The sequence below is a fragment of the Sturnus vulgaris genome, chromosome 32, assembly GCF_052056855.1.
Source record: "Sturnus vulgaris isolate bStuVul1 chromosome 32, bStuVul1.hap1, whole genome shotgun sequence".
NCBI lineage: Eukaryota > Metazoa > Chordata > Aves > Passeriformes > Sturnidae > Sturnus > Sturnus vulgaris.
The window spans coordinates 43,845-68,429 of record NC_142274.1 but is presented as its reverse complement, the minus strand read 5'-3'; the positions used below and the strand labels follow the sequence as shown (position 1 = coordinate 68,429).

Genomic DNA, 24,585 nt, shown 5'->3' with positions numbered 1-24,585 from the left:
TCCCCACCGGACGTCGGGGTCCCCCCCCCCCGTGTTCCTGCCCCCCCCACCCCGTTCCCATGGAAACCAAGTAAATATTTGGGGCGGTCGCGGTCGCGTTGCTACCGGCAACGGCCAAAACTTCCCAAAACAGCCCAAAACGGCCCAAAATGCCCCAAAACGCGCCGCGGGGGGAGGGGGAAGTGGGGGGAGGGGTGGGGGCGCCGCCCTTTGTCCCCCGTGTCACCCACCCACGGGCTGGGGACACACGTGAGTGCCCCTCCCCCCACCCCGAGGATACCCCAGGGACCCCCCCAGAGCCCCCCCGGGCGTGACGTCACTCTCCGGGACCCCCTGACGTCACACTCCCCCCGGCCACGCCCCGGTGGGCACCGCCCGGAGTGACACGGCTGGGACCGGACAGGCGGAGGGACCCGAACCTGGACCCGGGGGGAGCCGAACCCCAGCGGAAACACCCGAACTGCCTGAGGGCACCCGAACCGGCCGGCGGGAGCCGAACCGGGGAGACCCGAACCTGAGCGGAAACACCCGAACTGCCTGAGGGCACACGAACCGCCCGGCCGGACCCGAACTGGGGAGACCCGAACCGTTCTGAAACACCCGAACCGGGAGAGTCCCGCGCCAAAGGACCCGAACCCTCCCGGGAGGAACCGAACGTGGACCCGAAGAGCTCCGGAGGGACCCGAATCTACCCGAGGGGACTCGGACCCGCCTGAGAGGAGCCGAACCGCTCCAGACAGACCCGTACCGGGAGCGCCCCGCGCGAAGGGACCCGAGCCCGCCCGGAGGGGACCCGAACCGGCACCGTCCCGTCCGGAAGGACCCGAACCCAGCCCAAAAAGTCCCAAACTCCTCCGGAACAACCCGAGCCCACTCGGGTGAGTGCCGGGACCCACCCTGGGGTCTTGAGGGAGAAGGGGAGGTGACACAACGTGGGGGGGATCCTGGGGTGCCCCTCTCCCGGATTTTGGGGTCTCCTGTGCCCCTCTGGGGTCCCCCCTGGATGCTGGGACCCCCCGCCCATCCCAAAATCACCCACAGGATGCAGCCAGCGCCCGCCTGGGGCGGGGCGACCCCAGGATGGAGGGGGGGGGGAGGAAGGAGATTCTCCAAGGCCTTATATGGGCACAGCCCTGACCGCCCCCACCCCCAGCACGGCCGGGACCCCCCAGACCCCCGGGGTGAACGCCAGGATTCCGGGGATCCCCTCAAAGCAGGGAATCCCCCTGCCCCACCCCTCAACTGCCTTCATTTCCATCCTGCCCCCCCCAAAAACTGATACCCCTCCCCACCCTCTGCAGCCCCCCCATACCCCCAGTATCCCCCAGTGCCAAAATCTCCAGCTGCTCCCCAGTCCTCAATTCCACCCCCAGTCCTCAATTCCACCCCCTAGTCTGCCCAGTCCTCCACACCCCAAATCCCACTGATGCTCCCCAAATCCCACTGATGCTCCCCAATCCCCCCCCCCCAGCCCCCCAATAATCCCAATACCCCCCTGATGCCCCCAGTCCCTTCCTGCTGTGTCCCAGCCCCTCGATATCCCCTGAGGGTAAAAAAGTACCCCTGGTACCCCCTCAAATATCCCTGGCATCCCCCAGCCTCAATACCCCCAACCCCCCCAATACCCTGATACCCACCCATCACCTCAAGACCCCCTCAAGACCCCCTTAACACCCCCAATATCACTGCCCCCCATCTCTCCACAGCCCCCAGGATGCCCCTGCTCCCTCTCTGCTGTGTCCCAGCCCCTCGAAACCCCCAGGGTGTAAACCTGAGGGTAAAAATGTACCCCCGGTACCCCCCCAAATATCCCTGGCACCCCCCAGCCTCAATACCCCCAAGCCCCCCAGTACCCTGATACCCACCCAGCACCCCAAGACCCCCCAAGACCCCCTCAAAACCCCCAGGGTGTAAACCTGAGAGTAAAAATGTACCCCTGGTACCCCCCCAATATCCCTGGCATCCCCCAGCCTCAATACCCCCAAGCCCCCCAATACCGTGATACCCGCCCAGCACCCCAGGACCCCCCCAACACCCCCGATATCGCTGCCCCCCATCTCTCCACAGCCCCCAGGATGCCCCCTCCGTGCCGCGCGCCGTCCCCTCTCCGCTGCGTCCAGGCCCTCAGTGCCCTCCTGGCCCTGGCACTGGCAGCGGCCCCTGGCTACTGGAACCCGGGCGAGGGCGACGGCTGCTTGTCCGCCTGGGCCCTGTCCTTCGTCTTCACCCTCCTCCTCCTCCTCAACGACGCCTTCCGCCGCCCACCGCCCCGCCGCGACCTCCCGCTGGCCCTGGCCACCGCCGCCGCCATGGCTTGTGCCACCGCCACCGTGCTGTGGCCGCTGGGTCACCTGCGAGGACACGAGGGTGGCCAGGGCCGCCCCCGCGCCCTCCGCGCCGCCGCCACGGCCGCCTCGGCCATCGCCACGCTGGCCTACGCCGCCGAGGTGACCCGCGACCGGGCCAGGCCCGGAGAGGCCGCCCCGTACCTGGCCACCCCCTCGGGGTTGCTCAAAGTGGCCGAAGCCTTCCTGGCCCTCCTCCTCCTCGGGCTGTCGGCCGAGCTGGGCGCAGCGTCGGGCCCCGCGGCCTTGCGCTGGTGCCTGGGCATTTTCTGCGTGTCCTTCGTGCTGGGGGTGCTGCTGGTCGGGGGGTGCCTGCTGGGCTGGGGGTGGTGCGGGTGGATGAGGGACCCCGAGGGGCTGCGCTGGGGGCTGGGGGTCTACGCTGGGCTGGGCGTGGTGGCCTACGGGGCGGCCACGGTGCTGTGGGCGCTGTACAGCTTCTCGGACGACATGGGGGGCCAGTCACGGAGACCCTACGGTTGCTCCGCCACGTGCCCCTGGGACAGGAAGGTGCTGGTGGCCGTGCTCAGCGGCCTCAATTTGGTGGCGTTCGGGGTGGATTTGGGGCAGACCGGGAGGTTGGTGCTGTTGAGGGCGTGAGGGGGCACTTGAGGGCGAGCGGGGGGGATCATGGGGGGAGTCAGAACCTTAACGGGGGTCTGGGGTCTCCCACAGGTTGGGATCAGGGCCTTTATGGGGGTCTGGGTTGCTTCCTGGGGTGGGATCAGGCTCCCAAAAGGGTCCTGGATGCTCTATGGGGCAGAATTGGGATCCTAAGAGGGGTCTGGGGTCCTGTCCTGGCAAGTGTTTGGATCCTAATGGGGGTCTGGGTTGCTTCCTGGGATGGGATCAAGCTCCCCAAAGGGTCCTGGATGCTCTATGGGGCAAGATTGGGATCCTAAAAGGGACCTGGAGGGGTATTGGGATCCTGATAGGGGTCTGGGGTCACCCCAGGGTGGGATTCTGCCTCTCTGGGGGTCTGGGGTCTTCTCCTGGGGTGGGATCAGGCTCCTGATGGGATTCCTGGATCCTCTGTAGGGCAGGATTGAGCCCCTAATGGTGATCTAGGGGTCACCCCAAGGTGAGATCTGGATGCTAATGCAGGTCTGGGGTCTCTCCTCGGAGTGAGAGCCCCTGATGGGATTCCTGGACTTTCTCTGGGGCAGAATCTGAGGCAGGGTCCCCTCTGGGAAGATACTGGGACCCTAATGGGGACCCTGGTTCATCTATGGGTTGGGATTTAGCCCTTGACAGTGGTCTGGGGTCCCCACCAGGGTGGAATTTGGGGCCTAAATGGGTTCTAGATCCTCTATGGGGCAGGATCTGGTGCTTATGGGGGTCTGGGATCAAGTGCCTGAAGGATCCCTCCTGATGGGATTTTGGGATCATAAAAGGGGTCTTGGGGAGGGGGACACCGCTAAGGCCTTAATTTGGGGGGGTGGACATCTGTTGTCATTAAATGGATATTTCTGCTTCTTAATGGGCTGATGAGTGTCTGTGAGGGGCATGAGGATGGCAAAATGATGGGAAAGTGTGAGAAATGTGAGGGGAAAAATGATGGGCAACATGAGGGGGGAAAAGGGTCATAAATTTGTGGGGAAAAGGGGGAGGGATGAGGAAAAGAAGGCAACGGGGGAAAAGGGGCAAATGTGAGGGGGAAAGTGTGGGAGGTCTGAGGGGAAAAAGGATGGGAAACAAGGGGGGAAAAGGCAGGAAGTGTGAGGGAAAAGGGCAGAAAACGTGAGGGGAAATAGTGAGGAATGGGAGGGGTAAAGGGCGGAAAACGTGAGGGGAGAAAGGGCAGGAAATGTGAGGAGGGAAAATGGCGGAACCGTGAGGGGAAACCGGGGAGATGTGAGGGAAAATGGGGGAAATGTGAAGGGAGAAAGGATGGGAAACGTGAGGGGAGAAAAGAGCGGGAAACGTGAGGGCTAAAAAATGGCAGAAACATGAGGGGAAAAAAAGGGAGGAAATGTGGAGGGTGGATAAATGGTGGGAAATGCGAAGGGAGAAAAGGGTGGGAAAGTGTGAGGGGAAAATGGGCGGGAAAACATGAGGGGAGAGAAGGACGGGAACCATGAGGGGACAAAAAGGATGGGAAATGTGAGGGGAGAAAAGGGCAGGAATGGGAGGGGAAAAAAGGGCAGGAATGGGAGGGGGAAAAGGGTGGAAAATGTGACGGGAGAAAAGGGTGGGAAATATCATGGGGGGGAAAAAATGGCTGAAAACGTGAGGGGAGAAAATGGCAGAAACATGAGGGGAGAAAAGGGGAAGAACCCTGAGTGGAAAAAGAGCCAGGAAACATGAAGGGAAAAGAGAAGAAAACGTGAAGTGATAAAGGTAGGAAATGTCCTCCCCAATTCCTCAGGTGCCTCTTCCCCAGAATGAAGTGCAGACTCTGGGGGATTGCTCAGATATTTTATTTCTGAGGGGGCTCATGGGACTTTTGTCACCCTCACCCTCTTCTTCCTCACCACCAGTTAAAGCAGTTCCATTAGAGAAATAAACCAGTTAAACCCGTGCCATTAGAGAACTAAACCAGTTAAAGCAGTTCCATTAGAGAAATAAACCAGTTAAAGCAGTTCCATTAAGAGTTTAACCAGTTAAAGCAGTTTGATTGGAGAAATAAACCAGTTAAACCAGTCAAATTGCAATTGAGTTCAAGCAGCAATACCAGTCAAACCAGTTAAATGTGTTACATTACAGAATTAAACCGGTCTAATCAGTTATATTGGGGAATTAAACCAGTCAAACCAGTTAAATATGTTACATTACAGAATTAAACCAGTCAAATCAGTTATATTGGGGAATTAAACCAGTCAAACCAGTTACACCAGTTAAACCAGGTACCTTACAAGACAGGGACATCCCTGGGGCTGGAGATTTCGGGGACACACAAAATTCCAGAAAGTTTTTGGCTCTGATTATATCGGTGCCAAAATGCAACGAGAAGGAAGGGGCAGGGTTTGGCTTTCTGGCAAAAGTGAAAGTTCTCGTTTTTGGAGATAACAGCGACGGGTTTTGGTCACTTTGATAATAAGGGCGGTGTTTTTGGTGGGGTGAACAGTTCTGGGTGTGCTGAGAGCACCGGGAGGACACCCCGGAATGGGGACAGAAGGGTCTGGAACCAGGAGAGCCCAGAGCTGAGGGGATCCCAGAGCTGAGGAGATCCCAGAGCTGAGGGGATCCCAGAACTGAGGAGATCCCAGAGCTGAGGAGATTCCAGAGCTGAGGGGATCCCAGAACTGAGGAGATCCCAGAGCTGAGGAGATCCTGGAACTGAGGAGATTCCAGAACTGAGGAGATCCCAGAGCTGAGGGGATCCCAGAGCTGAGGAGATTCCAGAGCTGAGGAGATCCTGGAACTGAGGAGATTCCAGAACTGAGGAGATTCCAGAGCTGAGGAGATCCCAGAACTGAGGAGATCCCAGAGCTGAGGAGATTCCAGAGCTGAGGAGATTCCAGAGCTGAGGAGATTCCAGAACTGAGGAGATCCCGGAACTGAGGAGAACCTGGAACTGAGGAGATCCCAGAGCTGAGGAGATCCCAGAACTGAGGAGATCCCAGAGCTGAGGGGATCCCAGAGCTGAGGAGATCCTGGAACTGAGGAGACCCCAGAGCTGAGGAGATCCCGGAGAGCAGGAGATCCTGGAATTGAGGAGATCCCAGAGCTGAGGAGATCCCAGAGCTGAGGAGATCCCAGAACTGAGGAGATCCCAGAGCTACAATGGGGTCGTTACTGAGCCGCAGTGTGGAGATCCAGATCTCCAACAGGACCCGGGACATCATCCTGAGGAACCCCAGGTGAGGCTGGGGAGGAACTGAGGGGACCCTCGGGGTGCAGGGGGGAATCTCCAGGTGGGATCTTCCAGGTGGGATCTTCTTCCATCCCCTCCAGCATCTCCCACCAATCCCACCCCATTTCTCCCCACAGGATGTATTTGGAATGTGGCTCCTGCTCTGAGCACCCTGTGTCACAGTTGCTCCCCGGTTCCTCCGACACTTGCCGCTTCCGCGGGGCTACCCCATTTTGGGGAATCGCTGGGATCCTGGTCTACGAGGCCGAGTCCTTCACCTTGGCCATCTACTTCTCCAACCCCATTGACTACAACAAATTCTCCATGGAGCTGGGCCTGGAGCTGTCCCCGAGCAAAGCCCACCTGGGCAGGCTGGACAACATCTATGCCCGCATGGCCAAAGGCGCCTACTCCAGTTCCTGCTCGGATATCAAGTTTGATCGTGTCATCTTGGACAGGAGCTACAGGACGGCCCAGGTGAGACACGGCCCCGTCAAGGTGAAGGCCACCATGTCTGACTCCACCACCTCCATCCTCAGGGTGGTGCTGGAGGAGCAAACATCGGTGGAGTGAGGGAGGAAGTCAAGGTTGAGACCCCCTGAAATGCTGGCAGGAGAAGTGGGAACCTTCAGGATCATCAGTGAGGCCTCATGGAAAGCCCTGGAACCCTGAAAACCCCGCAGACACCCCAAGAACCCTGTAGGGGCATCTAGAATCCATATCTAGAAAATTCTAGAAATTTGTAGGCACCTCTTGAACGGTGCCAACTCTCCAAAAGGACCTTCAGCAGAACCTCTTGGGTACCAGAAGAACTTTGGAGAAACCACTGGGACTGTTTGGACACCCCTGGACCCTCATGGACATTCCAAGGTTGGGATGTCCCAGTCCCTATTTTGGACTTTCCCAGATCTCTCTTGTTCCCCTTTTTTTTTGCTTTGCTCAATAAAAGAGAATTTCAGATCTTGATTTGTGGAGTAAAGAAACTGGGATCTGGGATCTGGAGGGGTCTGGGGTTGGAATTTGGGATTGGGGGGAAATCTGGGAACGGGAAGATCCAAGGCTATAGGGGGATTTTGGGGGGGGATTTGGGAGGAGGGAACCCCGGATCTGGAGAAGGATCTGGGATCTGCCGGTGTCTGGGATCAGAGCTGGGACCCCTGGGATATGGGGGGACCTCAGAATCACCGGGGGGAATACTATTGCATGAACCAGTCACACCAGTGACTCCAGTTGTGCTGGAGAGATAAACCAGTTAAACCAGTTCTGGTAGAGAAATAAACCAGTTCCATGAGTTACACTGGAGAATGTAACCAGTTAAACCAGTTAAACTGATTCTGATAGAGGACTAAAACTGAGTTCCACCTGTTACACTGGAGAATTAAACCAGTTACACCAGTCAAACCAGTTAACCCCATACTGTGACCATTACAGGGACCCCCAAACCTTTCCTCAGCTCACCCTCAGGTACCTGCCCCAGGTGTGTCCCTCCCGAGACACCTGGGGCAGGTGACTTGAGGGACACACAAAATTCCAGGAAGATTTTGGGTCTGTTTACATTCAATTCTGTAAGGGTGCCAAAATTCAATGAGCAGGAAGTGACACAAAAACCAAAGAGTTAGAAGAGTTCTGCACCACAAGGGGCCTTGGTTTGCGGTTTCTGGCAAAAGCGAAACCTCACATTTTTGGAGATATCAGTGACGGGTTTCGGTCACTTTGTTCCTATTTTGGTGGGGAAAGCAGCTGAGAGCACCAGGAGGAGACCCCAGAGCGGAGACAGAAGGTTCTGGAACCAGGTGAGCTCAGAGCTGAGGGGACCCCAGAGCTGAGCAGATTCCAAAGCTGAGGAGATCCCAGAGCTGAGCAGATCCCAGAGCTGAGCACATCCCAGAGCTACAATGGGGTCGTTACTGAGCCGCAGTGTGGAGATCCAGATCACCAACAGGACCCGGGATGTCACCTTGGGGACCCCCAGGTGAGGCTGGGGAGGAACTGGGGGGACCCTCGGGGTGCAGGGGGGAATCTCCAGGTGGGATCTTCCAGGTGGGATCTTCTTCCATCCCCTGCTGGTCCCTCCAGCATCTCCCACCAATCCCACCCCATTTCTCCCCACAGGATGCATTTTGAACATGGCTCCTACCCCAAGCAATCTATGTCACAGTTGCTCCCCGGTTCCAAAGAGACTTGCCACTTCCGCGGGGCTACCCCATTTTGGGGAATCGCTGGGATCCTGGTCTACGAGGCCGAGTCCTTCACCTTGGCCATCTACTTCTCCAACCCCATTGACTACAACAAATTCTCCATGGAGCTGGGCCTGGAGCTGTCCCCGAGCAAAGCCCACCTGGACAAGGTGGGCAACGTCTACGCCCGCATGGCCAAAGGCGCCTACTCCAGTTCCTGCTCGGATATCAAGTTTGTCCGTGTCATTGTGGATGAGGACCCTGGGACTGCTCAGCTCACTGACGGCCCCGTCAAGGTGACGGCCACCATGTCCTACACCACCGCCTCCATCCTCACGGTGGTGGTGGAGGAAAATTGGAGGACTGAGGGACTAAGGCAAGATTGAGACCCCCCCGCCCAGGAAAACGCTGCCAGGAGAAATGAGAACCTGCAGGATCTTCAGCAGGACCTCCTGGACGGCTCTGAAACCACGGGGACAACCTGAGAACCCTGCAGACACCCCCAGAACCCCATAGAGACTCCCAGAACCCCACAGAGACCCCTAGAACCCCACAGACATTTCTGGAATCCTGTAGCCATATCTAGAACCCCATAGAGACCCCTAGAACCCCACAGAGACCCCAGAAGAACCTTCAGCAGAACCTCTTGGGTACCAGAAGAACTTTGGAGAAACCACCGGGACTGTTTGGACACCCCTGGACCCTCATGGACATCTCAAGGTTGGGATCTTGCAGTCTCTCTTTTGGGCCCTCCCAATCTCTCTTGTTCCCCTTTTTTTTTGCTTTGCTCAATAAAAGAGAATTTCAGATCTTGATTTGTGGAGTAAAGAAACTGGGATGTGGGATCTGGAGGGGTCTGGGGTTGGAATTTGGGGTTGGGGGGAAATCTGGGAACGGGAAGATCCAAGGGTCATTCCAGGATTGGTGACTCACAAATCCAAGTGAGTTTTCAGTCTGTTCATAAAATTCCATGGCAAGGAAGGAGCAGGGCTTGGGAAGCCTGCAGTGAAAGTGAAAGTTCTCATTCTTGATAAGCAGCAGGGTTGGAGACCATGGACTTTGACGCCGAGTGAGTGGACCCTGGCTGTGGCCAGAGCACTGGGAGGAGACTCCAGAGTGGGGACAGAAGGGGCTGGAGGCACAGAGATCCCAGAGCTGAGGGGATCCCAGAGCTGAGGAGATCCCAGAGCTGAGGAGATTCCAGAGCTGAGGAGATCCCAGAGCTACAATGGGGTCGTTACTGAGCCGCAGTGTGGAGATCCAGATCACCAACAGGACCCGGGATGTCACCCTGAGGAACCCCAGGTGAGGCTGGGGAGGAACTGGGGGGACCCTCGGGGTGCAGGGGGGAATCTCCAGGTGGGATCTTCCAGGTGGGATCTTCTTCCATCCCCTGCTGGTCCCTCCAGCATCTCCCACCAATCCCACCCCATTTCTCCCCACAGGATGTATTTTGAACATGGCTCCTACCCCAAGCAATCTATGTCACAGTTGCTCCCCGGTTCCTCCAACACTTGCCACTTCCCCGGGGCTATCCCATTTTGGGGAATCGCTGGGATCCTGGTCTACGAGGCCGAGTCCTTCACCTTGGCCATCTACTTCTCCAACCCCATTGACTACAACAAATTCTCCATGGAGCTGGGCCTGGAGCTGTCCCTGAGCAAAGCCCACCTGGGCAAGCTGGGCAACATCTACGCCCGCATGGCCAAAGGCGCCTACTCCAGTTCCTGCTCGGATATCAAGTTTGTCCGTGTCATTGTGGATGAGAACCCTGGGACTGCTCAGCTCAGTGACGGCCCCGTCAAGGTGACGGCCACCATGTCCTACACCACCGCCTCCATCCTCACGGTGGTGGTGGAGGAAAATTGGAGGACTGAGGGACTAAGGCAAGATTGAGACCCCCCCGCCCAGGAAAACGCTGGCAGGAGAAATGAGAACCTGCAGGATCTTCAGCAGGACCTCCTGGACGGCTCTGAAACCACGGGGACAACCTGAGAACCCTGCAGACACCCCCAGAACCCCATAGAGACTCCCAGAACCCCACAGAGACCCCTAGAACCCCACAGACATTTCTGGAATCCTGTAGCCATATCTAGAACCCCATAGAGACCCCTAGAACCCCACAGAGACCCCAGAAGAACCTTCAACAGAACCTCTTGGGTACCAGAAGAACTTTGGAGAAACCACTGGAACTGTTTGGACACCCCTGGACCCTCATGGACATCTCAAGGTTGGGATCTTGCAGTCTCTCTTTTGGGCCCTCCCAGTCTCTCTTGTTCCCCTTTTTTTTTGCTTTGCTCAATAAAAGAGAATTTCAGATCTTGATTTGTGGAGTAAAGAAACTGGGATGTGGGATCTGGAGGGGTCTGGGGTTGGAATTTGGGGTTGGGGGGAAATCTGGGAACGGGAAGATCCAAGGGTCATTCCAGGATTGGTGACTCACAAATCCAAGTGAGTTTTCAGTCTGTTCATAAAATTCCATGGCAAGGAAGGAGCAGGGCTTGGGAAGCCTGCAGTGAAAGTGAAAGTTCTCATTCTTGATAAGCAGCAGGGTTGGAGACCATGGACTTTGACCCCGAGTGAGTGGACCCTGGCTGTGGCCAGAGCACTGGGAGGAGACTCCAGAGTGGGGACAGAAGGGGCTGGAGGCACAGAGATCCCAGAGCTGAGGGGATCCCAGAGCTGAGGGGATCCCAGAGCTGAGGAGATCCCAGAATTGAGGAGATCCCAGAGCTGAGGAGATCCCAGAGCTGAGGGGATCCCAGAATTGAGGAGATCCCAGAGCTGAGGAGATCCCAGAGCTACAATGGGGTCATTTCTGAGCTGCAGTGTGGAGATCCAGATCACCAACAGGACCCAGGACGTCACCCTGAGGAACCCCAGGTGAGGCTGGGGAGGAACTGGGGGGACCCTCGGGGTGCAGGGCGGTCTTCACCTCTGAAGGGGATGAAGGGAGGGATCAGCTGTCAGGAGTGGGATCAGCTCCCAGGGGTTGTTCCATCTCCCGCTGATCCCACCCCATTTCTTCGCCCAGGACCTACTTCCAAAGTGTCTTCTCCTCCGGGCCCCCCCCGCCACAGTTGGTCCCTGGTTCCTCTGACACTTGCTGCTTCCAGAACTACGTCCCATTTGGGGGCGTCTCAGGGATCCTGGTCTACGAGGCCGAGTCCTTCACCTTGGCCATCTACTTCTCCAACCCCATTGACCGCAGCACACTCTCCATGGAGCTGGGCCTGGAGCTGTCCCCGGTCAAGGCCCACCGGGGCAAGCTGGAAAACGTCTACGCCCGCATGGCCAAAGGCACCTACTCCAGTTCCTGCTCGGATATCAAGTTTGATCGTGTCATCGTGGACGAGAACCACGGGATCATCCAGCTCAGTGATGGCCCCGTCAAGGTGACGGCCACCATGTGCAACGCCACCGCCTCCGTCCTCACGGTGGTGGTGGAGGAAAATTGGAGGACTGAAAGAGGAAGCCACGATTGAGACCCCCCCCCGACCAGGAAAAAGCTGGCAGGAGAAATGAGAACCTGCAGGATCTTCAGTAGCACCTCCTTGATGGCTCTGGAAGCACAGGGGCTTTGGGAGGTTTGGGAGGGTCAGAGTGTGATGGAGCAGCTGGGATGGGGAAGGGGAGGAACATTTACACTGGAGAATTAAAACAGTTAACCCAGTTAAACTGCTTCGGGTAGAGAATATTTCCTGCCCTTTTCTCCCCTCACGTTTCCCTCTCTTTTCTCCCCTCACATTTCTCACCCTTTTCTTCCTCACCTTCCTCTCTTTTCCCCCTCACAATTCCTCTCCCTTTTCCCCTCAGTTTTCCCCATTTCCCCCCTCACATTTCCTGCCATTTTCTCCCCTCACATTTCCCCCCCTTTCCTCCCCTCACATTTTCCCGCCCTTTTTGTCCCCTCACGGTTCCCGCCATTTTCCCCCTCACATTTCCTGCTCTTTCCCCCTCACCTTCCTCTCTTTTTCCCTTCACATTTCCTCTCCCTTTTCCCCTCATTTTTCCCCATTTTCCCCTCACATTTCTCCACCTCACCCCACAAGAAGCCTCGAAGATCCAACACATTTATTCTCCAGGTCAGGCCTCTCAGGGGGGTTTTGGGAGGTGATTTTTGGGGTGTCTCAGCCATGGCTCAGGGCAGTTTGGGAGGTGATTTTTGGGGGGTCTCAGCCATGGCTCGGGGCTGTTTTGGGGGGTCCTGATCCGCCCTCCCCATCATGGGACCCCCCCTCATTTATGAGATATTTTGCCCCCCCTCATTTATGGGATTTTGGGGGGGCAATCTGGGATCCGGGGGGCTGGGGGGAATGAAAGGAATTGGGATCAGAGGGGGAGAAGTTACTTACCAGTTACATTGCAGAATTAAAGAAGTTCTGTTAGAAAAAGGGTGGGAAAAGTGAGGAGAAAATGGGCGAAACCGTGAGGGGACAAAAAGGGCGGGAAAATGTGAGGGGAGAAAATGGCGGAACCGTGAGGGGAGAAAAAGGGCGGGAAAACGTGAGGGGAGAAAATGGCAGAACTGTGAAGGGGAAGAATCATGAGTGGAAAAAAAGCCAGGAAACATGAAGGGAAAAGAGAAGAAAACATGAAATGAAAAAGGTAGGAAATGTCCTCCCCCATTCCTCAGGTGCCCCCTCCCCAAAATGAAGCGCAGACTCTGGGGGATTGCTCAGATATTTTATTTCTGATGGTTCATTTTTGGATCTCGGAGGTGAAAAAAGGCAAACAGCGGGGGACAAATCAGTTTATTCACAGCAACTAATTTTTCTTGAATGCCAACAACTCATTTGTGGTAGAGGGAAGAGATAAAGGAAACAAAGTAGAGAGAGAAAAAGAGGGGCTGGGGGAATAACTACCAACAGTAAAGATGGACGTTCTCGTGGGCCAGCCAATGGATGGGGCTTCATCCCTGGGAAATACTAAAAACTTCTCCACAGAGTCACTTTTTTATGGTCCTTTCCCAAAGTGAGTGGATTCTGGCCAAGATGTGGGAAGTTTTATGGAGCATTGTGAGGTGCTCCAGGAGGCAGGTGCAGATGTGCAGTATTTGCAGCTTCAGCTGGTACCATGACAGCACAGTGACACACCTGCACACACACCTGCACAGTGACACACCTGCACACAGTCCCTTGGCAAGCACCCACCTGGACCTGGCCAGAAAACTCCTGCCCAAAAGCGACCAGGGTGGGGGTCCTTGGGGTCTTCTTTGAGGCAAAAAATGAGGGAAAATCCAGACCCACCGTTACACCCCCCCATCCCAAATTCCAACCCCAGACCCCTCCAGATCCCACATCCCAGTTTGTTTACTCCACAAATCAAGATCTGAAATTCTGTTTTTATTGAGCAAAGCAAAAAAAAAAAGGGGGACAAGAGAGATCTGGGAGGGTCCAAAAGAGGGACTGGGACATCCCAACCTTGGGATGTCCATGAGAGTCTAGGGGTGTCCAAACAGTCCCAGTGGTTTCTCCAAGGTTCTTCTGGAGAGTCTGCAGCATTCAAGGTGACAATTTTCTAGAAGTGTTTACGGGGTTCGGGGGTGTCTGTGGGGTTCTGGGGGTGTCTGTGGGGTTCTGGGGGTGTCTACAGGGTTGTGGGGGTGTCTACAGGGTTCTGGGGGTGTCTGCGGGGTTTTCAGGTTTCCTGGGATATCCTGGAGGTTTCATTGAAGATCCTGCAGGTTCTCATTTCTCCTGGAATCCTTTCAGGGGGTCTCAATCTTAGCTTCTTCTCCCAATCCTCAACTGTTCCTCCAGCACCACGATGAGTGTGGCGGTCTTGTTGTTGGACATGTTGGCCGTCACCTTGACGGGGCCGTCACTGAGCTGGATGATCCCGTGGTTCTCATCCACAATGACACGGACAAACTTGATATCTGAGCAGGAACTGGAGTAGGCGCCTTTGGCCATGCGGGCGTAGACGTTGCCCAGCTTGCCCCGGTGGGCTTTGCTCAGGGACAGCTCCAGGCCCAGCTCCATGGAGAATTTGTTGTAGTCAATGGGGTTGGAGAAGTAGATGGCCAAGGTGAAGGACTCGGCCTCGTAGACCAGGATCCCAGCGATTCCCCAAAATGGGAAGGAGCCCTGGAAGTGGCAAGTGTTGGAGGAAGCGGGGAACAACCGTGACGTGGGGCGCTCGGAGCAGGAGCCACATTCCAAATACATCCTGTGGGGAGAAACGGGGTGGGATTGGTGGGAGATGCTGGAGGGGATGGAAGAAGATCCCACCTGGAAGATCCCACCCAGAGATTCCCCCCTGCACCCCGAGGGTCCCCTCAGTTCCTCCCCAGCCTCACCTGGGGTTCCCCAAGGTGACATCCCGGGTCCTGTTGGAGATCTGGATCTCCACACTGCGGCTCAGTAACGACCCCATTGTAGCTCTGGGATGTGCTCAGCTCTGGGATCCCCTCAGCTCTGAGCTCTCCTGGTTCCAGAACCTTCTGTCTCCGCTCTGGGGTCTCCTCCTGGTTCTCTCGGCTGCTTTCCCCACCAAATTATGATCAAAGTGACCAAACCCGAGCGCGCGCTTCCAGTTTTGCCAAAACTCAATCCCCGCCCTCCCTCCTCTGACACATAATTATTTTAACCCTTTGATTTTTGCTTCACTTGCTTTCCCATTGAATTTTGACACCTTTACAGAATTGGATATAGACAGACCCAAACATTTCCTGGAATTTTGTGCATCCCCGAAATTGCCTGCTCCTTCCTTGCCATTGAATTTTATGAACAGACCCAAAACTCACTTGGATTTGTGACTCCTGGAATGTCCCTGCCTCAGGAAAGACACACCTGGGGCAGGTACCTGAGGGTGCCCTGAGGGCAGGTTTGGGGGGTCCCTGTAAGGTTCACAGAATGGGAATAACTGCTTTAACTGGTGGATTTCTCCAGTGTAACTGTTGTAAATGGTTTAATTCTCCAAACCAGTTACAGCAGTTAAATCCAGTCCCCACACTCACCCCTTGGGCACCCCTGAGTCAGGAACATCCCAGCACTGGCGATTTGAGAGACCCAAAAAATTCCAGTAAGTTTTGGGCTAGAATTGGGTTAAAATTCTGTAAAGGTGCCAAGATTTCTCAGGGAACGGGCAGGAACAGGTTTGAGGTGAAACTGAAAGGAAGAGCTGATTTCTGGGAAACCATGGAGTTTGCAGGAATTGAAACTGAGGTTGGCAGTTCCTTTTCTCCCCTCATGTTTCCCACCCTTTCCCCCTCACCTTCCTCTATTTTTCTCCCTCACAATTCCTCTCCCTTTCCCCCTCATTATCCCCCATTTTCACCCTCACATTTCCTGTCTTTTTCTCCCCTCACGTTTCCCACCCTTTTCTCCCCTCACGTTTCCCACTGTTCCCCTCACCTTCCTCTCTTTTTTCCCTTCACATTTCCTCTCCCTTTTCCCATCATTTTTCCCGTCAAGTTTCCCAGCCTTTTTCCCCCTCACGTTTCCCACTATTTTCCCCTCACCTTCCTCTTTTTCCCCCCTCACAATTCCTTTCCCTTTTCGCCTCATTTTCCCCCATTTTCCCTCTCACATTTCCCGCCATATTCTCCCTCACGTTTTCCCGCCCTTTTTGTCCCCTCACAGTTCCCGTCCTTTTTTCCCTCAATTTTCCCCCTTTTCTCCCCTCACATTTCCCACTCTTCCCCTCACCTTCCTCTCTTTTATCCCTTCACATTTCCTCTCCCTTTCCCTCATTTTTCCTCTCACATTTCCTGCTCTTTTCTCCCCTCACTTTTCCTCCATTTTCTCCCCTCACGTTTTCCCGCCCTTTATCTCCCCTCACGTTTTCCCGCCCTTTTTGTCCCCTCACAGTTCCCGTCCTTTTCCTCCCCTCACACTTTCCGCCATTTTCCCCTCACATTTCCTCTCCCTTTTCCTCTCATTTTCCCCCATTTTCCCCTCACATTTCTCCACCTCACCCCACAACGAGCCTCGAAGATCCAACACATTTATTCTCCAGGTCAGGCCTCTCAGGGGTGTGATACCTGATAAAAGATTCATGTTAATCACAAAAGCAGTGGGGTTTGTATAAATAGAATACTAAGCTCTGAAGTGAAGCATGGACACTAGATAAAGGAAATTATATGATAAAATCATTCTGTTTAAAATCACCTAGTTACATTATATTATGTTTTTTAAATAAGTTGCATCTATTACCATCTACTATCATTTATAACGAGCCCCAAATCTTCCCTTCCTTCCTGACTCTTCCTTCCCTTTCCCCGAGGAATTTTGGCACCATTACAGAATTGGATGTAAACAAACCCAAAACTTCCTGGAATTTTTTGGGTCCCTCAAGTCACCAGTGCTGGGATGTTCCTGACTCAGGTGTGCCCGAGGGGTGAGTGTGGGGTCTGGATTTAACTATTGTAACTGGTTTAACTGGTTTAATTCCCCAGTGTAACTGGAGTAATTCCCAGATCCCCCCCACCCTCGATCCCAAATTCCAACCCCAGACCCCTCCAGATCCCACATCCCAGTTTCTTTACTCCACAAATCAAGATCTGAAATTCTCTTTTATTGAGCAAAGCAAAAAAAAAGGGGTAACAAGAGAGATTGGGAGGGCCCAAAAGAGAGACTGCAAGATCCCAACCTTGAGATGTCCATGAGGGTCCAGGGGTGTCCAAACAGTCCCGGTGGTTTCTCCAAAGTTCTTCTGGTACCCAAGAGGTTCTGCTGAAGGTTCTTCTGGGGTCTCTGTGGGGTTCTAGGAGTCTCTATGGGGTTTTAAACGGGCCTACAAGGTTCTAGAGGTGTCTATAGTGTTCTAGATGCATCTATGGGGGCCTTGAGGTCTCTATGGGGTTTTAAGCATGCCTATGGGCTTCTAGGGTTCTCTGTGGGGTTCTAGGGGTCTCTATGGGGTTCTAGATATGCCTACAGGGTTCTAGAAGTGTCTGTGGGGTTCTATGGGTCTCTATGATGATCTAGAGTGTCGCACAAGGGTCTAAAGGTGTCCCCCAGGTTTCTAGATGCACCTATGGGGTTCTAGAAGTGCCTGTGGGGTTCCAAGGGTCTCTATGGGGTTCTAGATATGCCTACAGGATTCTAGATATATCTACAGGATTCCAGAAATGTCTGTGGGGTTCTAGGGGTCTCTGTGGGGTTCTGGGAGACTCTATGGGGTTCTGGTGGTGTCTGCAGGGTTCTCAGGTTGTCCCCGTGGTTTCAGAGCCATCAAGGAGGTCCTGCTGAAGATCCTGCAGGTTCTCATTTCTCCTGGCAGCGTTTTCCTGGTCGGGGGGGGTCTCAATCGTGGCTTCCTCTTTCAGTCCTCCAATTTTCCTCCACCACCACCCTGAGGATGGAGGCGGTGGTGTAGGACATGGTGGCCGTCACCTTGACGGGGCCGTCAGTGAGCTGAGCAGTCCCAGGGTTCTCATCCACAATGACACGGACAAACTTGATATCCGAGCAGGAACTGGAGTAGGCGCCTTTGGCCATGCGGGCGTAGACGTTGCCCAGCTTGCCCCGGTGGGCTTTGCTCGGGGACAGCTCCAGGCCCAGCTCCATGGAGAATTTGTTGTAGTCAATGGGGTTGGAGAAGTAGATGGCCAAGGTGAAGGACTCGGCCTCGTAGACCAGGATCCCAGCGATTCCCCAAAATGGGGTAGCCCCGGGGAAGAAGAATGTTTCAATGGAGCCGGGATGCAAATCTGCCAGGGGGGACCTGGAGCAGGAGCCACATTCAAAATACATCCTGTGGGGACAAATGGGGGTGGGATTGGTGGGAGATGCTGGAGGGGATGGAAGAAGATCCCACCTGGAAGATCCCACCTGGAGATTCCCTCCTGCACCCTGAGGGTCCCCTCAGTTCCTCCCCAGCCTCACCTGGGGTTCCTCAGGGTGACGTCCTGGGTCCTGTTGGTGATCTGGATCTCCACACTGCGGCTCAGTAACGACCCCATTGTAGCTCTGGGATGTGCTCAGCTCTGGGATCTGCTCAGCTCTGGGATCTCCTCAGCTCTGGGATCCCCTCAGCTCTGGGATCCCCTCAGCTCTGAGATCTCCTGGTTCCAGACCCTTCTGTCCCCACTCTGGGGTCTCCTCCTGCTTCTCTCGGCTGCTTTCCCCACCAAATTATGATCAAAGTGACCAAAAGCAGTCACTGATACCACGAGAGCTTTCACTTTTGCCGGAAATCCAAACCCGGCCCCCTTGTGATGCAGAATTATTCTAACTCTTTGTTTTTTGCTTCACTTCCTTCCCATTCAATTTGGCACCGTTACAGAATTGGATACAGACAAGCACAAAAACTTCCTGGAATTGTGTGAGTCCCTGAAATCACCATTCCCAGGATGTCCCTGTCACATAAGTTACCTGAGGGTGCCCTGAGGACAGGTTTGGGGTCCTTGTAAGGATCACAGAATGGGAATAACTCGTTTAACTGGTTGATTTTTCCAGTGTAACTGGTGTAAAATGTTTAATTCTCCAAAGCAGTTACACCATTTAAACCAATTGCAATAGTTAAATCCAGACCCCACACTCCCCCCTCGGGCACACCTGAGTCAGGCACATCCCAGCACTGGTGACTTGAGGGACCCAAAAAATTCCAGGAAGTTTAGGATTTGTTTACATCCAATTCTGTAACGGTGCCAAAATTCCTCAGGGAACGGGCAGGAATGGTTTTGGGAGGGTGTTGGGCTGAAACCGAAAGGAAGGGCTCATTTCTGGGAAGCCATGGAGTTTGCAGGAACTGAGAACTGAGGTTGGCAGTTCCTTTTCTCCCCTCACGTTTCCCTCTCTTTTCTCCCCTCACGTTTCCCACCATTTTTGTCCCCTCGTGTTTCCCCCCTCCGTTTTCTCCCCTCATGTTGGCCACCATTCTTTCCTTACATTTCCCACTTCTCCCCTCATGTTTCCCACTCTTTCCCCCTCACCTTCTTCTCTTTTCCCCTCACAATTCCTCTCTTTTTCCCCTCATTTTCCCTCTCACATTTCCTGCCCTTTTCTCCCCTCACGTTTCCCCATTTTCTCCCTCACATTTTCCCGCCCTTTTTGTCCCCTCACAGTTCCCGTCCTTTTTTCCCTCAATTTTCCCCCTTTTCTCCCCTCACATTTCCCACTCGTCCCCTCACCTTCCTCTCTTTTATCCCTTCACATTTCCTCTCCCTTTTCCCCTCATTTTTCCCCTCACATTTCCTGCTCTTTTCTCCCCTCACTTTTCCTCCATTTTCTCCCCTCACGTTTTCCCGCCCTTTATCTCCCCTCACGTTTTCCCGCCCTTTTTGTCCCCTCACGGTTCCCGTCCTTTTCCTCCCCTCACACTTTCCGCCATTTCCCCCTCACATTTCCTCTCCCTTTTCCTCTCATTTTCCCCTCACATTTCTCCACCTCACCCCACAACGAGCCTCGAAGATCCAACACATTTATTCTCCTCTCAGGGGGGTTTTGGAAAGGTGATTTTTGGGGGGTCTCAGCCATTGCTCAGGGAGGTTTTAGGGGTGATTTTTGGGGGGTCTCAGCCATGGCTCAGGGAGGTTTTAGGGGTTGATTTTTGGGGTTCCTCAGCCATTGCTCAGGGCACTCAAGGCACTCAGAGCTGTGGGGTGCAGGGGGTCTCGGGGGGTCCCGGGGGGCAGCAGCAGCAGCAGCATCAGATCAGGACGAAGGAGGCAGCACCCAGTGAGTGTGGGCAGCGCCGTGTAACACAGCATGGCACCTCGGGGTGGTCCTGGGGGGCACCCCAAAAATCATTTCACCTCCTCCCAGACTCCCCCAAAACCCTCTGAACCTCCAAATTTCTCCCCTGGACACCTCCCAGCCCCCCAAAATCCCCCCAGACCCTCCAATCCTCCTCCCCAAAACCCATAGAACCCCCAAATTTCTCCCCTGGACACCTCCAGCCCCCCAAAATCCCCCCAGACCCTCCAATCCCCCTCCCCAAAACCCTCTGAACCCCCAAATTTCTCCCCTGGACACCTCCCAGCCCCCCAAAATCCCCCCAGACCCTCCAATCCTCCTCCCCAAAACCCATAGAACCCCCAAATTTCTCCCCTGGACACTTTCCAGTCCCCCAAAACTCCTTCAATCACCCTTGGAAAGCCCCCAGCCCCTCTAAAAAGAGTCCTAAAAATTTTTGGGGTCCCCAACCCCACATTTTCCCCCCTTCACTCACCTTTGCCCCCCAATTCGGGGCAGTATTGGGGGGCCAGGAGGGTGTAGAGGTGTCTGAGGGCATCAGCTCCGGCTGGGGGGGAAAAATCAGGGGGCTCAAAAGGGTTTGGGGGGATTTTGGGGGGGTCTGGAGGGTTATTTTGGGGTCCTGGAGGGAGATTTTGGAGTCATTTGGGTGATTTTGGGGTCACTTGGGGGGTCTGGGAGGGTTTTAAGGACCAAATCCAAGGGGTTTGGGGGGGAAATTGGGGGATTTGGGGGTGTTTTAAGGGGGAAATTAATTTTTTTAAGGGGGATTTTGTTTTTTTAGGGTCTGGGGGGATCTTGAGGACCAAGTCCAAGGAGTTTGAGGAGGTTTTGGGGTCCTGGAGGGGGATTTGGGGGTACTGGAAGGGATTTGGGGTCACTTGGGTGATTTTGGGGTCACTTGGGGGGGTCTTGAGGACTAAATCCAAGGAGTTTTTTGGGGGGGAAATTGGGGAATTTATTTTTTTTTTAGGGTTTGGGAGGTGCTGGAGGGGCAATGGGGGGGTCAGGGTCAGATTTTGGGGTACGGGGGGGGGGGGTTTGGGGGTCCCATACCCTGCCCTGCCCCCCTTCACGATCCCGCTCTGGGTCCGGCCCTGATGGATCAGGAGATACCTGGGGGGGGGGGGGGGGGAGGGGAAGAAAAATTTGGGGAACCCCCCCCAGACCCCCCCCAAACCCAAGACGGGAGGTCAGGACCCCCCACCCCCCCAAAAAAAAAAAACCCAAATATTCCAGACCCTCCCAAAAAATTCCAAAAACCCTCCCAGAACTTCAGACACCCCAAAATTTGGGGGTTCAATTCAAGCCCCCCAAAATAAAAGTTCAGGGTGTCCCAAAAATTCAGACCCCTCCCAAATTTGGGGTTTAAACCCCCCAAAAATAAAAGTTCAGGGTGTCCCAAAAATTCAGACCCCTCCCAAATTTGGGGGTTCAACCCCCCCCCCCCCAAAAAGTTCAGGGTCTCCCAAAATCGTCTCAAAAATTCAGACACCCCCTCCCCAAATTTAGGGGTTCCCCCCAAAAATTTCACGACTTCCCAAAAATTCAGACACACCTCCCCCCTCCCCAAATTTAGGGGCTCCTCCCAAACTTTCAAACCCACCCCCCCACCCCAAAAAAAAAAAAAAAAAAAAAAATTTTTTTTTTTTTTTTTTTTTTTTGGGGTGGGGGTGGGGGGGGGTCCCCAAACTCACCCCAAAACCTCGGGGGGCAGCGGGGGGGGGCGGGGCCGGGCACAGCCCCGGAGCTGCTCCAGGACGGGAGCCCAAAACTGCGGCACGAGCTGAGGGGAATTCGGGAATTTTTTTGGGGGGAAATTTTGGGATTTTGGGGGTGTTTATTTTGGGGGGGGGGGACATCCCCAAAATCCCCTCACCTGTGTGAGCAGGTGCTGCAGGGAGGGGCGGGGCCCGCAGAGCAGAGCGAGCCCCACCCCCGGCACCAGAGGCAGAAACAGCAACCGGTGAGCGACCTAAGGGGGGGGAAATTTGGGGATATTTGGGGGAATTTTGAGGAATTTTGGGTCGGTTTGGGGAATTTTGGGGTCATTTTGGGTCAATTTGGGGAAATTTTGGGGAATTTTTGGGGTCAATTTTGGGGTATTTTTGGGTCAGCTTGGGGAATTTTGGGTCATTTTGGGGACTTTTGGGTGAATTTAGGGAAATTTTGGGGTCAATTCGGGGGAATTTTGGGTCGGTTTGGGGAATTTTGGGTCATTTTGGGGAATTTTGGGGAATTTTGGGGTCAATTCGGGGGAATTTTGGGTCAATTTGGGGAATTTTGGGTCATTTTGGGTTTATTTGGGGCAATTTTGGGAATTTTGGGGACAGGCACCAGAGGCAGAAACAGCAACCGGTGAGGGACCTAAGGGGGGGAAATTTGGGGGAATTTTGAGGAATTTTGGGTCGGTTTGGGGAATTTTGGGGAATTTTGGGTCGGTTTGGGCAATTCTGGGGAATTTTGGGGTCAATTTTGGGGTATTTTTGGGTCAGCTTGGGGAATTTTGGGTCATTTTGGGGACTTTTGGGTGAATTTGGGGAAATTTTGGGGAATTTTGGGGTCGGTTTGGGGAAATTTTGGGGAAATTTTGGGTCGGTTTGGGGAATTTTGGGTCAAATTAGGGAAATTTTGGGGCAATTTGGGATAATTTTGGGTTTATTTGGGGCAATTTTGGGGAATTTTGGGGCCAGGAACCAGAGGCAGAAACAGCAACCGGTGAGGGACCTAAGGGGGGGAAATTTTGGGTCAATTTGGGGAAATTTTGGGGAATTTTTGGGTCGGTTTGGGCAATTTTAGGGTCAATTTTGGGGAATTTAGGGGAATTTTGGGGTCAATTCGGGGAATTTTGGGTCAATTTGGGGAATTTCGGGGAATTTTTGGGATCATTTTGGGTCAATTCGGGGAAATTGTGGGGGAATTTTGAGTCATTTTGGGGCAATTTTGGGTCATTTTAGGTCAATTTTAATTACTCTAAATATAATTTTTAATATATAATGTATATATTATACATTATGTAATATCGTGTGTTATACTGCTGTTAAATTCTTGTATAAAGAACCGCCAAAATATAATTTTTGGGTCATTTGGGGTCATTTTGGGTCACTTTGGGGGAATTTTGGGTCAGTTTAGGGTTAATTAGGGGTTAATTTCCGGGTTACGTCACGTGACCTCACCTTGGGGCTGCTATTGGGCAGGAACACCGGGACGTCATTCTGGGTCATTTTGGGGTCAGTTTAGGATAATTTGGGGTCAGTCATGGGTTTGAGGTCATTTTGGGTCAGTTGACGTCATTTTGGGGAATTTTGGGTCAGTTTAGGGTTAATTAGGGGTTAATTTCCGGTTGCGCCACGTGACCTCACCTTGGGGCTGCTATTGGGCAGGAACACCGGGAGGTCATTTTGGGGTCAGTTTAGGGCAATTTGGGGTCGCTCATGGGTTTGGGGTCAGTTTGGGTCATTTTGGGTCACTTTGGGTCAGTTTGGTCACTTTGGGGGAATTTTGGGTCAATTTAGGGTTAATTAGGGATTAATTTCTGGGTTGCGTCACGTGACCTCACCTTGGGGCTGCTATTGGGCAGGAACACCGGGAGGTCATTCTGGGTCATTTTGGGGTCAGTTTAGGGCAATTTGGGGTCAGTTTGGGGTTTGGGGTCATTTTGGGTCAGTTTAGGGGAATTTTGGGTCAATTTAGATCATTTTAGGGTTAATTAGGGGTTAATTTCCGGGTTACGCCACGTGACCTCACCTTGGGCTGCTATTGGGCAGGAACACCGGGAGGTCGCGCGCGGCCGCTGCGGCGATGGCGCCCCCTGGCGGCGGCTCCAGCAGCGCCCTCAGCTGGGCCGAGTCCGGCGCCGCCAGCGCCCCCCAGCGGGCGGTGCCCAGAACTGCCCCTCCCCCGCCGACCCCCCAAAAAATCAAACACCCCAAATCCGTCTGGGCCCCCCCCGCGAATCGCTGAAGACGATCCTGGAATGAGGGGGAAGAATAATTTGGGGAGGGGTCCCCAAAATTTGGGGGGGGGGGGGGGGGTGTAAGGATGAGTTTAGGGGGAGGGGGGAAATTTTGAGGGATCGCATCCCAAATTGTGGGGGGCGTCACCTAAACTTTGGGGATCCCCACACCCCCCCATATCGTGGCGGGGACCCCCTAAACCTCGGGGACCCCCTGAGACCCCTCCCCAAATTATGGGGGCCATCCCAAGAGGGGTCCCTGGGGGGGGGATTTGGGGGGTCCCAGGGTGGATTTTGGGGTTTTTGGGGTTCCTGGGTGGAATTTTGGGGGGTCCCAGGGATGGATTTGGGGTCCCAGAGGTGGATTTGGGATCCTGGGTGGGATTTGGGGGGTCCCAGGGGTGGATTTGTGGTCCCTGAGGGGGATTTTTGGGGTCCTGGGGGGATTTTGGGGGGTCCCAGGGGTAGATTTTGGATTTTTGGGGGTCCCAGAGGTGGATTTGGGTTCCTGGGTGGGATTTTGGGGGTCCGAGGGGTGGATTTGGGTCTTGGGGGGATTTTTGGGGGTCCCAGGGTTGGATTTGGGATTTTTGGGGGTCCTGGATGGGATTTTGGGGGGCTCCTGGGGGAGATTTTGGGGGTTTTTTGGGGTCCCAGGGTGGATTTA

General features: G+C 54.5%; 7 protein-coding genes across 10 annotated transcripts in view; 5 read left to right on the top strand and 2 right to left on the bottom strand.

Annotated features, from left to right (window-relative positions):
• Positions 1 to 24: 24 nt before the first annotated feature.
• Positions 25 to 7,105, top strand: LOC106864362 (myeloid-associated differentiation marker homolog). The gene is made up of 3 exons (XM_088154857.1): positions 25 to 878; positions 2,068 to 6,148; positions 6,279 to 7,105. The coding sequence occupies exon 2, from the start codon at positions 2,076 to 2,078 to the stop codon at positions 2,943 to 2,945; it is 870 nt and encodes a 289-aa protein (XP_088010983.1). The 5' UTR covers positions 25 to 878; positions 2,068 to 2,075; the 3' UTR covers positions 2,946 to 6,148; positions 6,279 to 7,105.
• Positions 7,106 to 7,817: 712 nt separating this feature from the next.
• LOC148220663 (uncharacterized) lies at positions 7,818 to 9,133 on the top strand. The gene is made up of 2 exons (XM_088154856.1): positions 7,818 to 8,113; positions 8,254 to 9,133. The coding sequence occupies exons 1-2, from the start codon at positions 8,037 to 8,039 to the stop codon at positions 8,702 to 8,704; spliced, it is 528 nt and encodes a 175-aa protein (XP_088010982.1). The 5' UTR covers positions 7,818 to 8,036; the 3' UTR covers positions 8,705 to 9,133.
• A 260-nt stretch (positions 9,134 to 9,393) lies between these two features.
• LOC148220662 (uncharacterized) lies at positions 9,394 to 10,643 on the top strand. The gene is made up of 2 exons (XM_088154855.1): positions 9,394 to 9,623; positions 9,764 to 10,643. Exons 1-2 carry the CDS (start codon positions 9,547 to 9,549, stop codon positions 10,212 to 10,214), a joined length of 528 nt encoding a protein of 175 aa, XP_088010981.1. The 5' UTR covers positions 9,394 to 9,546; the 3' UTR covers positions 10,215 to 10,643.
• Positions 10,644 to 10,920: 277 nt separating this feature from the next.
• LOC148220661 (uncharacterized) lies at positions 10,921 to 11,996 on the top strand. Its single transcript, XM_088154854.1, has 2 exons — positions 10,921 to 11,201; positions 11,353 to 11,996. The coding sequence occupies exons 1-2, from the start codon at positions 11,125 to 11,127 to the stop codon at positions 11,801 to 11,803; spliced, it is 528 nt and encodes a 175-aa protein (XP_088010980.1). The 5' UTR covers positions 10,921 to 11,124; the 3' UTR covers positions 11,804 to 11,996.
• Positions 11,997 to 13,650: 1,654 nt separating this feature from the next.
• Positions 13,651 to 17,052, bottom strand: LOC148220660 (uncharacterized). 2 transcript variants are annotated; one of them, XM_088154803.1, is made up of 4 exons: positions 16,914 to 17,052; positions 16,240 to 16,305; positions 14,620 to 14,800; positions 13,651 to 14,489 (listed from the first exon to the last, which is right to left on the bottom strand). In XM_088154803.1, exons 3-4 carry the CDS (start codon positions 14,694 to 14,696, stop codon positions 14,045 to 14,047), a joined length of 522 nt encoding a protein of 173 aa, XP_088010929.1. In that variant the 5' UTR covers positions 14,697 to 14,800; positions 16,240 to 16,305; positions 16,914 to 17,052; the 3' UTR covers positions 13,651 to 14,044. The 2 variants fall into 2 exon arrangements, with proteins under 2 accessions (XP_088010929.1, XP_088010930.1); XM_088154804.1 differs by lacking the exons at positions 14,620 to 14,800; positions 16,240 to 16,305 and having other exon boundaries at positions 16,914 to 17,024.
• On the bottom strand, positions 16,818 to 23,954 carry LOC148220659 (uncharacterized). Of its 3 annotated transcripts, none has more exons than XM_088154802.1 (5): positions 23,326 to 23,954; positions 21,843 to 21,938; positions 21,661 to 21,749; positions 20,439 to 20,510; positions 19,675 to 19,994 (listed from the first exon to the last, which is right to left on the bottom strand). In XM_088154802.1, the coding sequence occupies exons 1-5, from the start codon at positions 23,361 to 23,363 to the stop codon at positions 19,828 to 19,830; spliced, it is 462 nt and encodes a 153-aa protein (XP_088010928.1). In that variant the 5' UTR covers positions 23,364 to 23,954; the 3' UTR covers positions 19,675 to 19,827. The 3 variants fall into 3 exon arrangements, with proteins under 3 accessions (XP_088010926.1, XP_088010928.1, XP_088010927.1); XM_088154801.1 differs by lacking the exon at positions 23,326 to 23,954 and adding an exon at positions 23,140 to 23,291; XM_088154800.1 differs by lacking the exons at positions 21,661 to 21,749; positions 21,843 to 21,938; positions 23,326 to 23,954 and adding an exon at positions 16,818 to 18,020 and having other exon boundaries at positions 18,152 to 19,994.
• Positions 23,765 to 24,585, top strand: part of LOC106864206 (potassium voltage-gated channel subfamily A member 3) — a 1,520-nt gene continuing 699 nt past the window's right edge. The window contains 1 exon segment of the mRNA XM_088154836.1: positions 23,765 to 23,842. Within this exon segment, the coding sequence (XP_088010962.1) occupies positions 23,765 to 23,842 (78 nt within the window).

Coding starts and splice junctions, on each gene's coding strand:
- LOC106864362 (XM_088154857.1), top strand. CDS start 2,076: ATGCCCCCTCCGTGCCGCGCGCCGTCCCCTCTCCGCTGCGTCCAGGCC.
- LOC148220659 (XM_088154800.1), bottom strand. CDS start 18,228: ATGGGGTCGTTACTGAGCCGCAGTGTGGAGATCCAGATCACCAACAGG. Junction 18,021..18,151: donor GTCACCCTGAGGAACCCCAG/GTGAGGCTGGGG, acceptor TTGTCCCCACAG/GATGTATTTTGAATGTGGCT.
- LOC148220660 (XM_088154803.1), bottom strand. CDS start 14,696: ATGGGGTCGTTACTGAGCCGCAGTGTGGAGATCCAGATCTCCAACAGG. Junction 14,490..14,619: donor GTCACCTTGGGGAACCCCAG/GTGAGGCTGGGG, acceptor TTCTCCCCACAG/GATGTATTTGGAATGTGGCT.
- LOC148220662 (XM_088154855.1), top strand. CDS start 9,547: ATGGGGTCGTTACTGAGCCGCAGTGTGGAGATCCAGATCACCAACAGG. Junction 9,624..9,763: donor GTCACCCTGAGGAACCCCAG/GTGAGGCTGGGG, acceptor TTCTCCCCACAG/GATGTATTTTGAACATGGCT.
- LOC148220663 (XM_088154856.1), top strand. CDS start 8,037: ATGGGGTCGTTACTGAGCCGCAGTGTGGAGATCCAGATCACCAACAGG. Junction 8,114..8,253: donor GTCACCTTGGGGACCCCCAG/GTGAGGCTGGGG, acceptor TTCTCCCCACAG/GATGCATTTTGAACATGGCT.
- LOC148220661 (XM_088154854.1), top strand. CDS start 11,125: ATGGGGTCATTTCTGAGCTGCAGTGTGGAGATCCAGATCACCAACAGG. Junction 11,202..11,352: donor GTCACCCTGAGGAACCCCAG/GTGAGGCTGGGG, acceptor TTCTTCGCCCAG/GACCTACTTCCAAAGTGTCT.